The sequence below is a fragment of the Diabrotica undecimpunctata genome, chromosome 10, assembly GCF_040954645.1.
Source record: "Diabrotica undecimpunctata isolate CICGRU chromosome 10, icDiaUnde3, whole genome shotgun sequence".
Lineage (NCBI taxonomy): Eukaryota > Metazoa > Arthropoda > Insecta > Coleoptera > Chrysomelidae > Diabrotica > Diabrotica undecimpunctata.
The window spans coordinates 7,783,399-7,801,600 of NC_092812.1; the positions used below are offsets into that span (position 1 = coordinate 7,783,399).

At 34.1% G+C, this 18,202-nt stretch overlaps 1 protein-coding gene across 3 annotated transcripts in view; it reads left to right on the top strand.

Moving 5' to 3' along the window:
- The window catches only part of Ptp99A (Protein tyrosine phosphatase 99A), a 644,333-nt gene that overhangs the window by 481,447 nt on the left and 144,684 nt on the right, over positions 1-18,202 (top strand). For all 3 annotated transcript variants that reach the window (XM_072546068.1, XM_072546067.1, XM_072546069.1), the window contains one exon: positions 4,418-4,532. In XM_072546068.1, coding sequence (XP_072402169.1) covers positions 4,418-4,532 — 115 coding nt within the window. The remainder of the gene's footprint in view (positions 1-4,417; positions 4,533-18,202) is intronic.

The window sequence follows — 18,202 nt, forward strand, 5'->3', positions numbered from 1 at the left end:
CTTAAAATTTGTAAAAATTTAGACACCTTATTCATAATTTGTTTTGAAAAATGAAAATATCTCAAAAACTAATACATTTAGACATAGGGAATGTTAAATAAAACTTTAAGTATGGTAATAGTACTTTTCGGTACTAAGCAGTTTACTACTTCAAGCATCAGCAAGAAGCGTCACTACCTGACTTGACAATGGAAAGTGCAACCTGCCGAAACGTCGTCAAAATAATGGTTTTTATCAGAACCAAAATTATTCAACGCGGAGTCAAACCCGGAAAACCACAGAAAGCACGTATAACTCCCTTAAGTAAAACTCTTTAAGGTTTGTTAAGCTTTCGAGTTTTTTAACTCTTTCTCAAAGCATACATTGTGAGGGCGCTACTATAAAATTAACAGAATTAAATAACATTTGACGACATATAATTAATTTGCTTTTCTTTTTTCTTTCATTTTAATCTCATCGCTATGATTTCCATAGAGCATTATAAAACTAAAGGAGGAGGCTAAGCTAATGCAGGCAGAAGAAGAGAAAATTACTGAAAAAAACCATTATAAATAATTTAATAATATATATTCTTCAATATAATAACTTTTTATCAACGAGTAAAAAGACAGGAGTGTCACAAAGTAAAAGCAAAATGTTTTGCACGAAATGGAAACCTAATTAATGAAAACAAAAAAATTGTAGAAGAATTAACTGAAACATACAGACAAGAATCTACAAACGAAAATTACAGCAATACTTTTTTACGATATCAGGAAGAAGAAGAAGCAAATCCAATAGAAATTATAGCCAATAACGATGATATAAATACTCCAATTAATAAAACAGAACTATTAGAAATAATCCAAATGTTAAAAGACACATCACCAGGTCCAGATGACATACCCGCAATATTCTTAAAACAGTTACCTAACGAAGCTTTAGACTTCCTATTGAATCTTTTTAATACAATCTGGTGTAAACAAAAATTTCCTGATTTATGGAGACAAGCTATTGTCATCCCTATACTAAAACCTAGCAAACCGGCTACAGCAGCAGAATCATATAGGCCAATATCACGTACATGTTTTACTTGCAAACTGCTAGAGAAAATAATAAATAATAATAGACTTATGTGGCATTTGGAACATCACAATTTACTTATACCCGAACAAGCTGGATTTCGTCCTTTGAGATCTACTATTGACATTGTTTTACATTTAGAAAGTCAAATTAATGAAGCCTTCTGTTACAAACAGAAATGCATAGCTGTTTACTTTGACATCTACAAAGCATTTGAGTTAGCATGGCGACACAGAATATTAACAAAGCTGCAGACTTGGGAACTTCAAGGAAACATGTTGGCATTTTTGAATAACTTTCTAAATGAACGCAAATTTTCAGTACGTAGTAATGGAGAACTTTCTAGTATTAAGTCTCAAGGCAATGGAACACCACAAGGATCTGTAATTAGCCCTACACTTTTTTTAATAGCAATAAATGATGTTATAAAAAATCTCAAGAGACCTGCACAGGCTAGATTATAAACTGATGATATGATAATGTTTATCAAAGAAAAAAATATTAACTCGGTGGTCAAAGTTTTACAAGAAGAACTAAATAAAATCAGCTGACAAGACACAATATATTATTTTTTCCAAAAAGCCTATTCACAACAAACATACCTGCCTTAAAATTCGGCACAAAGTTTTTGAAACAAAGCACAGAGATAAAATATTTAGGCGTAACATTCGACGAAACTTTAAGTTGGAAACCACATATTAAAAAATTGGCGATATGTCAAAATGGTATAAATCTTCTTAAATGTTTAGCCAACAAAGAATGGGGTGCTGACGGAGATACATTATTACTGTTGTATAGAAGCCTAATCTGATCAAAATTGGACTACGGATGCATTGCATATGCTTCAGCGTCGAAGTCAAATTTAAAAATCTTAGACATTATACACAACAATGCATTACGCATAATCTCTGGAGCTTATAGAACAACTCCTGTTGCAAGCCTCGAGTGGGAACTTGGAGAGCCATCATTACATGAACGACGGAAATTACTTAGTCTATCTTACGCTTCAAAACAATCATCACTACAACCTGACAACCCTTTTCTTACTCAGTCATCGTTATCAAATATCAATATAAGAACACATTTACCATTTTAATTAAGGATCAAAAACATTTTAAACTCTATTGAAATTTTTAACTTTCCCTCAACACATTCAGCAAACGTAAATACGCCACCTCCCTGGTTAATACCTTTGCCTACTTTAAATTTAGAACTATCATCATCTCACAAATCTGATACTAATCCACAAATATTTATAAGCAATTAACAATTTATAAGCTCTAAATCACATACAAACAGTCAAACCAGATAAATTTCTTATTATTACTGACTCAATCAATTCCCTCCATATACTGTCAAAAATGAACACCTGCAACCCAATTGCTAAATTAATTAAAAACAAGATAGAGCAGCTGGAATACAAAACATTAGTCTTCGTGTGGGTACCGTCACATATAGGCATTAAAGGAAATGAACTAGCTGATAAAAATGCTCGAGAAATAGAAAATTCTCCAAATATCAGACCGATAATAAAACCATTAGCATAAGATCTCAAACCGTACTTTAAGCAAAAGCTGATATGTAATTGGACTAAATGTTGGGAAGAAAAATCCTCAAAGTTAAAAGAAATTAAACCAAATTTTGGACGATGGAGTAACAACGTCCCGAGCCGTTTCCTTCAGGTTGTATTAACCAGACTCCGATTAGGACACAGCAAACTCACACATGAATATCTCATGAAGATGGAACCTCAACCAAAATGTACGAGTTGTGACGTGCCGTTAACAGTGAAACACGTATTAACGGAGTGTCCCAAATATATTGCTGAAAGACTATAGACTAATAAAATTCCATCAGTTATGAGAGATATTTTCAGTGAGTGTACCAGTGAAAATATTGTGAAATTTTTAAGAGACTGCAAGATATTAAACCACATATAAGTATGTTATTTACCTGTTATTTGTAATCATTATTGTTTACATTGAATTCATCCGCTAATAACCAAATATGGTTGATGCGGCTGCCTGTAAAAAAATGTTTTGCAGAAATAAAGATGGTATGTGACTAGGAGAGGAAACAGAAAATTTCCACTAATTATTATACTTTCTTTGTTTGCAACTGGCAGCTCATTACAAATGCAAATTATCATAGTAGACAATTAAATAAAGCACCTTGTGTCAAGGATACTAAAGTTAGTATTCAAAATTACATGTTCGATAATGATATTTATTTTGAAGAAATACAGTATAGCCCAAAATAAACAGTACTGAACTTGTAATTATTTTATTGTTTTAAAAAACACATATTATTGACACTTTATAACATGTTCTAAATGAGCTCCTCCTCTCTCAAGACAGACTTCATACCGACATTCCAGATTTCTCGTAATGTTATGAAGTAAAGGTTGTCTCAAGTCCGCGAAGCAGGCTCTAACGGCATCCTTTAACTCATTGATGGTTTGTGGTGCCCGTTTAAAAACGGTAGATTTAGCCATGTCCCAAATGTATGCGTCTGGAGATGTTAAGTCTGAAGAATGTGCAGGATGGGGGAAGTCAGTAAATCGTGAACTGAATTTGTTTGGAAAATGTCCCTGAAGAAATTGACGTAGATCAGGAATAAAGCGTGTTAAAATTTGTATGTACCTCTGTTGATTAAGTCTGACTTGCCTACCATTTTCTTCGATAAAGTATGGACCAATGATTCCGTGTCCCGAAACTGCACACCAGACACTCACTTACGCGCTATGTAAAGGAACTTCTTGAACTTCATCTGGTCTGGCAAAGCCCAGAAATCGATTTGTGCGACAAATCGATTTACATGGCCTGACAAATGAAAATGTGTTTCGTCTGAAATTTTCAGACATTTTTCAAAAATTCAGGATTTTCATACTGTAATGCAAAAATTTACTTAAATTTTCAACAACCTTAAAAATCTCAACATTACTTAGAGAACGTTTATTAAACCGTTGTGTGAATTGATCATACGCGTATTGCAGACTTGCACTATTACGTCGGCCGATTCCGTATGAGCGAAAATAATGCTCCACAAGAAACACTTTCTCCTCTGTACTTAACACCATTTTTAACAACTAGGCCTTAATAATTAATTGTTTAAGGATTACTTGACAGGTCTATACTAGTTAATTTGAATATGACAGCGCGCACAAAGAGACATTCGTGTTTCAGTTTCAGTACTGTTTATTTTGGGCAATACTGTATATGCGAAAAAGATTTATTGCAAATAATATAAAATTCCATTAAAAAATTTACAAAATTAGTCTCTTGGATTGTTTCAATTGCTAAAATAAATGTTGTTGTTTTTATAAAGTACTTAAATTAGTAATTTTTTGTTACAGAGCCATCGCATTAGCCAACTTGATCCATTTACCCAATATTACGTGAACGTACAAGTATTTAATCCCGAAGGATATGGGCCGAACGCATCTGTACTAGTAATGACAGATGAAGGGGGTGAGTAAATTTAATATTCAAGCTCGCCTCCAATTCTAAGTTTAAGTTTCGGTGATTCTGGTAATTCTATCATCTAAGTAACTTACCGGGAGAGAAACATTCTCTAGACTATTATGGGTATGTCCTTTTAAAGGTATGGATTAGTGTAGTTATCAGGACTGTGCAATTTTATTGTGCAATATGTTTACATCCGTACTAATACATAAAGTTTGGTACAGTTTGATAAATTAAGTAGGTATATTTTATGAGTTATGAGTTAAGATTTATATTGTCATTAAAAAATTTGATACATGAAATTTGATAATGTGATACAGTATAACTAATAAAGTTACTCTCTCTAACTATTGTTCTACCGTGCCCTATTGTGCTGTAATAAAAGAAAACATAACAGACAACAATTAAGGGTATATCATATTCAAGCGAAAACAACAGGAAGTACAACAGCTGATACCTAGTTTTGTCTGTGTTGGTGAAGTCATATTCACACATACTATGGATATATCGAAACGCACTTATAATTTGTATTAGATACGTTTAAAAACTTCCATAAATTGGATCTGATAACAGGATTTTGACCCATCTAATATTCTAATTCAATATAATATTCTGGCCAAAAACCGCTAAAGGGCACTCTCATCCTCCTTCAAGAGAACAGGATCATCTATTTTTAAATTTTCTTTAATTTGAAACCACTTGGCTGTCCCGGTAATCTGTTTAAATATTCCAAAAAAAATCTCTTCCAAAAGTGCTTCCAAAAGCTGAGTACAGTGTTGAAAGAGGTTCAGTCTATTTTCAGGTATGTGAGTGATTCCTTGTTCAGGGTAAGAAGTGAGTGCAGTACCTATAAGAAAATGTCCCGGTGTCAGGCATTTTAAGTCGGCGAGGTCGCTAGATAGAGGGCAAATTGGTCTGGAATTTAATATAGCCTCTATCTGAATTAGTACAGTAGCTAATTCTTCAAAAGTCAAGTGGGCGTTGCTTAATATTCGACGAATATTTAATTTTGTAGATTTTATGGCGGATTCCCAAATTCCTCCCCAATGAGGACTATGAGGGGGTATCCACTTCCATTTTATTAGATTTGCTGAGGCAAAGTTTTGAATTAAAGTAGAATTTTAGAGTTTTTGAGGAAGTCATACAAGTCACGAAGACAGTTATTAGCACCAGTAAAGTTGGTACCGTGGTCGCTAAATATAACAGAGGAGTTCCCTCTACGAGCAATAAAACGTTTTAGTGCTAGTAAAAAGGAGTCACTAAAGAAAAAGGATACAAGCTTAATAGGGACAGCTTTTGTGCTCATACAGATAGAGTGCCATATATCATTTTGTGAGAGGGGTCTCACGAAGGCGAGATGTTTTTATCATAAGTAGTCCACCATAGTCAGTCACAACATTTTGGAAGGAGCGTGAGGTCGAAACTCTTTACATTGGTAAATCGGACATGATTTGCTGTACAGGTTGTGCGCGAAATCTAAAGCAAGTAGATAAATTTCGAATAATTTTCTTAATTTCCCTGAGGCCATTCAAGGGCCAAAATCTTTGTATGACGTTGGAAAGTAAAACTTGTGGTTAAACGTGACCAAGTCTAGTATGTTCGTGTGAAAGCAATAGAGTGACTACATGTGATTTGGAGGGAAGTAAGATAGGGTGTTTCTGATATTCTAGAATGTCTGCATTTTTTAAGCGTCCACCGACACATAAAAAACCAGAGTGATCTATGAATGGGCTAAGTGAGACCATGTTTTTATTTGACAGTGATTTGCTATTTTGGAGTTCAGAGATTTCTAAACTGAAGCATTGATGTTGAAGAATTTTACAAATTGAGTTAGTGGACGTAAGGAGTTAATCTACAGATAGTGAACCAGTAAGGGTTTTAGTGGGAAATCTTGAATTGTGAATACATCTGTGAACATATGCTATTGCGTGCACTAGCGGCACGCAAATTCTACGCCATGAAAGAAGTTTAAAGTTTAACCTTCTGCAGGCAAGGTCATGTTAACATTTTTTTTTGATTATGAAGGATTCTTGCTCATAAAGTTTACAGAACCTAAAATTAATATCAACTTAAACCTGTATAATGAAACTTTTAACAAGATCCATCAAGCAATAGGACAAAAACATCCAGAGAAGCTCTCAAGTTAAGTCATTCTTCTGAACGACAGTACCCGGTCTCATATTGCCAAAGTAGTGAAAAAAAATCTACAACAAAATAAGTGGAGGATATCATAGCATCCACCCTATAGTCCCGATTTGCGATGTTCTCATTTTTGGACAACTGAAAAAGGCGTTAAAAGATAATAGTTTTCAATTGGACGAAGAAGTATAAACTGTCGTAAAAGAATTCTTCCTGCAACAGCTACAAGAATTCTTTAAACAGGGTATATATATATATATATATATATATATATATATATATATATATATATATGTATATATATATATATATATATATATATATATAAATATATATATATATATGTATATATATATATATATATATATATATATATATATCTTTAAGGAATATGACCGTTTAATTTAATATAATATAATATAATATAAAAAAATGTGCACTCGTAAGTGAATGATGATTTTAGCTGAACTGATGATGCCCATTGAACAGTGGCGAAACGTCTTCAATAAATAGATAAAGTAGCACAACTCTTGTCTTTTTTATCTCCAAATTGACCGAAAATATCCCATTCACATACGAGTGCACATTTATATATATATATATATATATATATATATATATATATATATATATATATATATATATATATATATATATGATATATATATATATATGTATATATATATATATATATATATATATAACAGCGCTACAGGCCTTGTAGACCCCTGGCTTCTAAAAACTTGGTTATTTCCCTCCATTTTTTTCGATCTATTTCTGACAAGTCTTGCTTTACTGCTTCCAACCACTTCTTCTTTGGACGTCCTCTTCTTTTTCCCCATTTCTCCCCCATTCAGTATTGTTTTAACATTTCGATTCTCTGGCATTCGTATAATGTGACTAAGCCGTCTAGCTCTTTGAGCTCGTGTTTTTGCCGTAATTGCTGGTTTTCCATACATCCTCATTATTTCTTTATTCGTTCGTCTTCTCCAAATATTCTCTGCCGTCTTTATTCCCCCGAAGATTTTTCTGAGCACCTTTGTTTCCCAGATCTCTACTTTCTTTTTTTCTTGCTGGTTCATATACCACGTTTCACTGGCATACATCACTGTGGGTCTGATTACTGTCTCATAGACTCGCAGTTTAGCTGTTCTTGACACATTTTTTGCTTTCAGTTATGAATTTAGTGACCCTATCGCTCTGCTTCCCTTCATTAATCTTTTGTCTATTTTTTTCTCTTCTTTTCCCGTGTTCGTTATAGTTATTCCTAGGTATTTAAATTCTGACAGTTTTTCAAAACTATAGACAGTCTCTGCTGATATATTTGTTATTATTTGTTATGTCTCCTCTCATTTCCATATATTGCGTTTTTGTTTTGTTTATTATTAATCCGTATATTTTCGCTTCTTCTTCAAATTTCTGGAAAACTTTTTCTAAATATTTTTTTGTTCTCGCTAGTCTCACCACATCATCCGCGTACGCTATGCACTGTTCCTTGCTATTGAAAATAGTCCTATTTGTGCTTTTTATATTTGATCTTCTTACGATTTGTTCTAAAACTAGGTTACATAAATTCGTTGATAGCGGATCCCCTTGTTTTAAATATCTATTCACTGTAAACTGTCTTGAAAAGCTTCCTTCCATTGTTACCCTATTCATCGTGTTCCTAAGCGTCATTCCTACTAGTTTTATAAGTTTTTCTGATATTTCTAATGTTCTCATGGCCTCATATAGCATCGTTCGATTTAGGGTGTCATATACTTGTTTAAAATCGATAAATAGCATATGTAATCCCAAGTTTTGTTCGTAGCTATTATTTTGTATTAATTTTAACATAATTATTTGATCAGTAGTTGTTCTTCATGATCTAAAACCTCCCGGGTATTCTCCAATCACTTTGTTATCATATTTTATTAATCTTTTCCTAATAATTTTTGCAGGTATTTTATAGACTACTTCTAATAGTGCTATATCTCTATAGTTTTCGCACTCCGTTTTGTCTCCTTTTTCCACTATTCAATTGTTTCGGCATTTCTTCCTTTTGCCAAATTGTTAGTGTCAAGTGAAATATCCTTTCCTTCAATATTTCGCCACCTTCCTTAAAAATCTCAGCTGGGATACCATTTTCTCCTGCACTTTTGTTATTTTTTAGGTCTCTTATTATTTCTTTGACTTCATTCAGAGTCGGTTCCTCGCACGTCCCTTCTTCATCTTCTTGCCAATTCTCATTTCCCTCGAGTTCCTCTTGTTGGTCTGTGTTTAATAGATCTTCGAAATATTCCGCCCATCTGTTTAATTTTTCTGTTGTTTCACGCAAGAAGTAAGGCTTCTTTGTTTCTGCAATACTGTGGATAATTCTTTGTAGTTTCTCTGGATTTTTTAACTTCTTGGTAGAAATTCTTTACCTCTTTGTTTATGTAGGCTTCTTCTATGTTTTTCAATTGCTTTTCCATAATAGCTGCTCTCTTTTCTTTTTTCTGCAAATTCTTTTCACTTCCCTTCTTCTTGTCACATAGTTTTCGATCGCATTTCGGGTATTTTCTTTATCTCTTTTATTTGTAGTTTTACCCTGTTTCTTCTTGCCAAAACATTCCTACATTTTTCATCAAATCAGTCTTGCCGTCTTTTTATATGCTCTTTTCCTATACACTTTTCCGCTGCGTCCGACATCTCTGTCTATATGATCTGCCATTCTTCCTCTATATCATGTTTGACTGAATTCTCTAGTTTTTTATTTATTTCTCCTCCAGCCTGTTAACAACCTACTTCTCTTAAAGGCGCTCTAATTGGTAATTTAATCTATCTCTAACAGGTTTTGGTATTATTGTTAGTTCTTGTTTTAGTTTTGCTATTATTAGTGTATGGTCACTGCTGGTATCTGCCCCTCTGTAACTCCTGCAATCGATTATTGCCTTATCATTTTTAATTTCAATTAGGACATGTTTTATCTGATTTTTTTATTTTTCCATCGAGAGAAGTCCATGTTACCATATGAATGTCTTTGTGATCAAACTTTGTGCTAGCTATCTTCATTTTGTTCTCTGTAGCAAATTCTATTAACTTTTTCCCGTTTTCATTTGATACCTTATGTAAACTTCGCCCCCCTGTTATTCTTGTATATATTTCCTCTTTTCCGACTTTCGCATTCATGTCACCAATGATTTATCTTTATATCGTATTTCTGTATATTCCCTAGTAGGGTGTTTAGCTTTTCGTAGAACTCTATTTTGTCTTTATCTTCAGTGGACGCATGTACATTAATTATACTTATCTTCCTATACTTTCCTCTTACTCTCAAGTAACATATTCTGTCTGATATTGGTTAAAAATTTACAACTGCTTTGTTTACTTTCTCCGACACCATGAATCCCACTCCAAAATATCTCTTGGTTCCTCCACTCTTGTACAGTGTGCTCTTTTGCTCTTTCCTATTCTTATTAGATATATTTATAAATAATAAATAATAAATTTTTTCTGGACCAAAGATGGGTTTCAAGTAAACAAGCTTTGTATTAAATACAAACTCAGATCATTCCGCTTAGTGTAAAAGGCTTTGTATTAAAAAATACAAACTCAGATAATTCCGCTTATTGTAATAATGTGCTATCTATTTGAAAAAGCTTTGTATTAAATAGAACCTCAGATCATTCCGCTTAATGTAATAATGTGCTATCTATTTGAAAAAGGTAAAGTGAAACAAATAAAATAAAAGTATTTTCAGGTTTCATGAGTTTCAAAATATAAAACAGAAACTCCGTAAGAATAGCGATCGCAGATAAATCAACTTAACACACAGTAAATTTTAACTATTCCATTACCTCGAACCCTCCCTATTATACCCAAAATAAATAGATTGGCGTAATAAATAACTCTCTCATAAATACACTTTTCCGGAATGCAAGAGGACGATCTTCTGTTTCTGAAGCGATAAGTTACATGTCCTGAGCAATAGATCGGCAAATTTTTGTCCTTAAAATGTGACAAAATCGTTTTTGATTATATTTCACAAGAAACTGTTCAATCGGAATATAAATTAGTTTCTTGTGTACCTTGATGATATAGTACAAGCTTAAAAAGTTTCGCAACAAACTTTAAATTTTAGTCTTTAGTTTATTTTACATGCAAATATTCATCTGCCGTCATCATCATTCTCTTTGCCTTTATCCCTATGCGTTGCGGCTTCTCTAATTAAATTTCTCCATAAGTTTCCCCTTAATTCATATAAATATTAATATCTTTTAGAAAGATGACTCGTCTAAGCGTGTTCCACTATCTAACTTTGGTCTTTTATTGTCTGTTTTGCTCTGCTGAGCAATTTGTTCTACACTAGTCATAGTGCAGCCAGTTGGGTTATTGTACATTTTCCATGAACTAATATACTAGTTTTCCGGGACTTCGGCAGATCTGTTATATATAGTGTGGAAACCACTGATGGAATAAAATGATTTCTGCCCTTGTTTTAAAAAATTATAAAAAACTCTGAGACACGTCGACTTTTATATATAAATATGCGCTTTTTAAACATAAATTTAAATATACAGGGTGTCTCATCTAAGCCTAGTATAGCCCATAAGCGTTGCCCATAGCATAAATATAAAGGGGTGGAATTTTCAACTTATACAGTGTGCGAACCACTTATGCATTAAAATTGTTTATGTCCTTATTTTAAAAAATTATAAAATACGCTGGGACACGTCAATTTTTAAATTCAAATATACCCTTTTTAGTCTAGAATAGTCCAATCATCTTTATTTTTAATCGAACACCCTGTATATTTTTTATGTTTTAGAAGCTTCTTAACGATCTGATCTTAACAAACTATTTTATGTAGGGTCTATTATGAATAATCATCATCTCGTCAATCAATCATCTTTTTTATCTCGTTGGATGTGTTATTTTTGTAGTCTACCAGTGATCCTAAGTAGCAGAATTCTTCTACCATTTCTATCGTTTCGTGTTGCCCCTCGTTGTTGAGTTATTTGTTGAATTCTTGATATGGCCGGCATATATTTAGTTTTCTGGATGTTAATCAGAAGTCCGATGTTTTCTGCGGCATTTTTGATACGTGTGAAAGCCTCCACTGCTTCATGTTGGGTTCTTCCAATTATGACGATATCATCAGCGTATGCCATTATTTGTATACTACGGGTATATATCGTACCTTTTAAGTTTATTCCCGAATCTCTCATAACTTTTTCTAACGCTAGGTTGAACAGCGTGCATGATAGCGCATCTCCCTGGCGCAGTCTACGAAGATGTAATGGCAGTCTATGTCGTACTCCGTCGTTTTTTCTAATATTTGTCTGATGGATGATATGTGATCAATGGTAGATTTATTTTTCAAGAAGCCTCTTTGGTAGGATCCTATTATATTGTCAGTATACCGTGCCAGTCGTTAGTTAAGTATCAGGGACACAATTTTATATGCTGTATTAAGAAGGGAAAACCCTCTAAAGTTGGAACATTCAAGAACGTTTTCTTTTTTGTGTATGGGGCATGTAATTCCAGTATTCCAATCTTCTGGTAACGCGCGTTCTTGCCATACCTGTATTAGTAGTTTGTGAAGGAGGGTTACAAATGTTTGACCGCCACATTTAAATATTTCTGCGGGTAGGTTGTCTGCTCCGGGTGACTTGTTTCTGGCTAGAGACTGAATTGCTTTGTTTATTTCTTCCAAAGTTGGTAGTTCAGTATCCTCCTGTTCTATTTCTATATCATATCTACCTTCAGCTCTACTTTCTCCATTAAGTAGCGTACTAAAATGTTCCTGCCATCTTTCTAGTACTTCCACTCTCTCGTTTAAAAGAATTCCGTTAAGGGCCTTGACTTGGTTCGCTTGTGGCTTAAAAACTTTTCTTTTTGTGTTAACCTGTTTGTAAAATTTTCTGTATTCGTGTTCTTTATTAAGGTTTTCCATTTCTTCGAACTCTTTATTGATTTGTTGCCGCTTTTTCTGTTCGTGTTTTTGTTTTTCCTCTCGTCTCTTTACTCGATATTCTTCAACATTGCTCCTAGTCCTTCTGTTGATCATTTTTAGATACGCGTCGTTTTTCTCTTTCGTTACTCGTTAGCATTCCTCATCAAACCAGTTGTTTCGCTGTCCCTTGGGTACTTCACCCAGCACTTCCTCTGCGGTCTCTTTGAGCGTGGTTTTCATAAACTCCCAATTTGTGTTAAGTTCAGTGGGATATACCTCACTTCTGGGATGTTCTGATATTTTACGTATTTGGAAGTTTCTTTCGACTTCAGTACACTTTAATTTATCAACATTATATTTGATTATTTTTGGTTTAGTTTTATCGTTTCTGGCGTTTGATATACGTGCTCTGATACGTCCAGCTATGAGATAGTGATCGGAGTCAATATTTGCACCTCTATAATTTCTGCAGTCTAGTATATCTGATCCATGTCTTAAATCAATCAGTACGTGGTCTATCTGATTTTGGGTCTGATGATCTGGCGATGTCCACGTCACTTTATGTATACGTTTATGTTGAAATTATGTACTACTGATCGTCATGTTCAGAGATGCTGCGAGATTTACAAGTCTCGTCCCATTATCATTACACTCTTTGTGTATGCTGTAAGGTCCTATGGTTGGTCTGTACATCTCCTCTTGTCCTACCTTGGCATTCATGTCTCCGATAATTAACTTAGCGTCATTATTGGGACACTGTCTATATGTTTGTTCTAGTTTCTCATAGAATTCTTCTTTTTCTGTGTTTGTTTTATCCTCAGTTGGGGCATGTGCGTTTATAAGACTATAGTTAAAGAATGTTCCACGTATTCTTAGAACACATATTCTATGATCTATAGCGTCAAAACCTATTATTAGGTTATTAACTCTTTTGCTAACTACAAAGCCTACCCCAAAGATATGTTGAGTTTGATGGCAGCTATAATATGAATAATACAAAGTGAAATTTTGGAATATGTCTATGTTTCGTCATGAAATTAAATACAAAACCCAATATATTGATACTGTTAGAAGTATTTTAGAAGAAGTTTAGAAAATTTGATGTCTGTATTTAGATCATTTAAAAAATATACTATTATTTAAAGCGTGATCAATTATTAATTTCAAAATTTTATGTATTTAATGTCTTGACGAAAATTATACATTACTTCGAAATTTCACCTTGTATTATTCATAATAGACCCTACATAATATACTTTAATTTCGGGTGACTTTGACTCACTTTCGAAGTTTAAATGTAGATTTCAGTATTCTGAATATATAAAAGTATGTTTCTAAAACACAAAGAAACGCTTACTTTATTATAAAAAAAAATAAATATGTGGTATGCAAAGTCACCTGCTGTGTCGGATGACTTTGTCTCAAGCTACATTTTACATTTATTCTCTGTGATTATTATTGTTTGGGCTAAAGTCACCCTACAAGATAAATCAGAAACAAACATTTTGTTAGCTATAAAAAATATTTATTTAAACTTCAGAAAAAAAAACTAAAACTAACATGAAACTCTACATAGGGCCCTAAGTTCACAAAAAACATAATGTTTTAACAAAAAATTAACAATAAAACGATTTACAAGCTTTTTCTAAATCTGGAAAGAAATATCGTACCAAGTTCCAATGGCTCTGTGAAATCAATATTACCTCCTGTGGTAGGATTTTCTTACGGCGATTTCGAGCCATTGCCATGAACTTCTTTCACCCAGTACCATTACTTGCACTTAACCGTAACAGTTATTACTACCTCTTACAAATCCATCGAATTTTCCTGGAAAGCTGTCCAAGTATTCAGATACAATTACGAAGTCTCCAACTCGAATGGAAAACTCTTGTAGATCTGCATTATTCCTATAGCTCTCATTAGATGCAGAATTAGACTTAGTAGTATCTACAGTGTTTCCAAAATCTTGTATTTTATTGAAACGTTTTGTTTTTTTTTTTTTGTCATCTTATGTTTAGGCAATTCACTAGAGCCAGCTGCAGCAATGGTCGCTTGTCCAGAGAATTCTTATTCTAGTCTACTGCCAAGTACAACTTTGTTATTAACGTATCTGAGGACCTCATTTTGTAGATTTTCTTTCTCTGTTTCACACATCTGATTATGGGCTTGATTGCTAGCCTGTTCAGTTTTCCTTCCAATGTTACGTTTTACTGTCATTCCAATTTTGGTTTTTGATTTTCTTGTAGTGCCATTTTCTTTTACTGGCATCTTCTTAGCCGCTTTTTTTGCAACTACAGCATCTTGTTGGCTTTTAACATCTTCAGCACAGATACTTTTTCCTGCTGCAACTTCTATTTTTCTTTTTCTTTCAACAGCTCCATCAGCTGTGGACTGTAATCCCCTTTTTTCTGCAAGAACATTTAACAGCGTCACTTACTCTCGAAGATACTTGCGCAGCATCAGGTGCATTTGGTGTTAATAATAGGAGACATCTAATGGCTGTGTTAGGTGCATAGAATTGGCAGGAAGACACATGAATTTAATGTTTTCTGCTTCACAAAGCTGTAAAACTTTTAATGATATATGGGACGATAAATTGTCACCAATTAACACTTTAATGTCAGGAATGTGTTTCAATGTTGGCAATAAAAGAGAAGTGAACCAGTCTTCGAAACAAGTTGTGTCGAACCATCCACTTTTCGATCTGTTGTACCGTGCCCTATTTGGGCCAATTTCTACCCAAGTCGACCACAGTTTATTGGATTTATATAGGTACGACGTATGAAGGTAGCACTTCTCCAGCCACATTTCCACAAAACATTATTGATGTTGCCGATTTACTAAAATTCGTCATTCTTTCAGGATATTTAGTCCCACGTTTTGTTAAAATTTTCTTTTTGCCGGGGTCGTCACTTAAACTTGTTTCATCGTAATTCTAAATTGTGTTAGCTGGGATATCGACGAGTTCATTCTGGAATTTGTTAAAGTAGTCTCTTATAGTGGTTTCAGTAATTTCTGTTCTCGATAGTTTTTATGTTGCTTGCAAAACGTTGAGTTTACAACGGATTTCGTTTAAGGAAAACACTTAACCATTTTTTCCTGGCAAATTATTTTTAAATTGCTTAATAATTCGACCATCACGACCTAAATAATTGTTCACTAAACTTCGTAAATCTGTCTAATCCAATGGAAATCCGTATAAAGATAAGCTACAAATATGAGACGTGAAGGCGTCCTCTTCAGCTTTCGTAAAAATTGTCTGACCACCATATTGTTTTGTATGTCTATTTTTTAATCTATTGTTTAAAGTACTTCAGGTTTTAATTGAAGTCGTGGAACTTATCAAACGAGATTTCAATCACGTTGGATGCCTTGTTTGTCCAGACATAGGATAGTGCGAGTCAGTTTCTTGTTTCTTCTTCAGCAACTACGATTCTTTTGATGTTAAAAGGGGCAATTCTTGTTATAAGGTATATCTTTATATAATAATAAGGATAATACTAATAAATCCTACCTAAGTCAAGAAGAAATTCATGAGTTTTGGGGAAACTTTCTATCCCAGCTACTAATAACAACAATGCTGGTTGGATTAAAGACACGACGAACAACTGTCAACACTACAGGAATATTCCTTATGAACCTTTCACCACTGAAGAAGTCTCGAACATTATCAAAGAGCTTCATAATTGGATATCTCCTGGACCAGACGGAGTTCAAAACTTCTTGCTAAAGAAGTTTTGGAGTGTTCATGAGCTTTTAACAGTATTTATTAATAATATTATTTCTAATTCACAGGAAATACCATCATTTTTTACTCAGGAAACCACTTATCTAATATGAAAGGATCAAAATAACACCCAAGATCTAGCCAAGTACCGCCCAATTACTTGTCTTTCAACTTTGTACTAATTGGCCACATCCTGTGTGATCCGACGTATCTACCAACACTGTGCTGTAAAAAATATCATAGAGCCTCAACAGAAAGGATGCGCTAAGGGCTCCATGGCCTGCAAAGAACAACTTATTATCGAAATATATAAAGTCGATGATAATCTCGTGACCTTCTTGAAGCATATAATGGCAGAGTGGAAGAGTAAAATTCACCTTCAAATACCTGGTGAAACCAATATCGAAACTGAAGATATCCCTATTCACACTTTGGTTCTGCCTAGCGATGAACCCACTATCTCAGCTGCTGAACCACTGACTCAGGATTTAGCATAAAAAATAACAACACTGTTGTGGCGAAGTTAAACCATCTGTTGCATATGGATGATTTAAAATTAAAGGCTTCCACTCGAAACGAACTAGATCAGATGCTAAAAACTGTAGAAAATTTCTCAAATGATATCAGTATGCATTTTGGACTAGACAAATATAGTCAGATGAAAGATTCAGCACGGAGGTTTCGATATGCAAGATAGCCAAAACACCAAGGCAATGGGTCAAAATGATATGTACAAATATCTCGGAGTAAAACAAGCGCGGAAAATTGACCATAAACAAATGAAAACTGAAACTAACTTCGGAGTTCGTGCGAAGAGTAAGACAACTAAATCGGCCATATCTTAATGGTAAAAATTTGTTTAAGGCGTTAAATACGTACGCCTGTTCCACGCTGAGCTATTCATTTGGTATTATAAAGTGGACAAAAACGGATATAGAGGGTCTTCAGCGGAAAGTAAGAACACTTCTCACAAAGGCGCAAAAACATTATCCAGGCAGTGCAGTAGGGAGAACAACTTTACCGCAGTATCAAGGGGGAAGAGAACTTATGGATATAAGTGAGCAATTACATAAACAAATTGTTAATTTAAGAACTTATTTTCAGGTACAGGCTGAAACATCTACTTTACATCGAGCAAATTGCGCAGTAGATGATACAAGGCCGCTTAAACTAAGGGAACAAAAAATGCGCATAAACCACCTGACTCATCAAGAAAAAATGCGCACCTGGATAAGTAAACCTCTGCATGGGCGACATCTCAATGAGATCAGCCAAGAATATGTCGACAATACAGCGTCGAACTATTGGTTGACATCAGGACAGATGTTTCCCGAGACTGAGGGATTCCTACTTGGCATTCAGGATTAGGTTATTCCAACAAAAAATTACCTGAAATATATTGTTAAAGATCCTCAAGTAAAAAATGACAAATGTGGATATGGATGCCAAGCCCAAGAAATCATCCAACATCTTACCGGTGGCTGCCAGGCATTTGTCGGTACTGATTGTAAAGAACGCCATGACTCAGTAGGAAAGAATATCCACCAAGAACTAGCTGACAAACTGGGACTTCTCCACACCGACCATCTTCCTTATTATCAATACATCCCAGACAGAATGCTTGAAAATGACAACTACACGCTATACTGGGACCGCACTGTGCTTATAGACCAACCAGTGGCGCATAATAGAACGGATCTCATACTAGTTAATAAACTTACTAGGCAAATAACACTTATTGATGTGGCGATACCCAATACCAATAATTTACGTGTTAAATACAACGAAAAGACCGCCAAGTACAGAGATCTAGAAATACAAATCAGGAGACAATGGAGAATGGAAAGTACCCAGACAGTACCTATTATTCTATCTACTACTGGTGTTATTTCC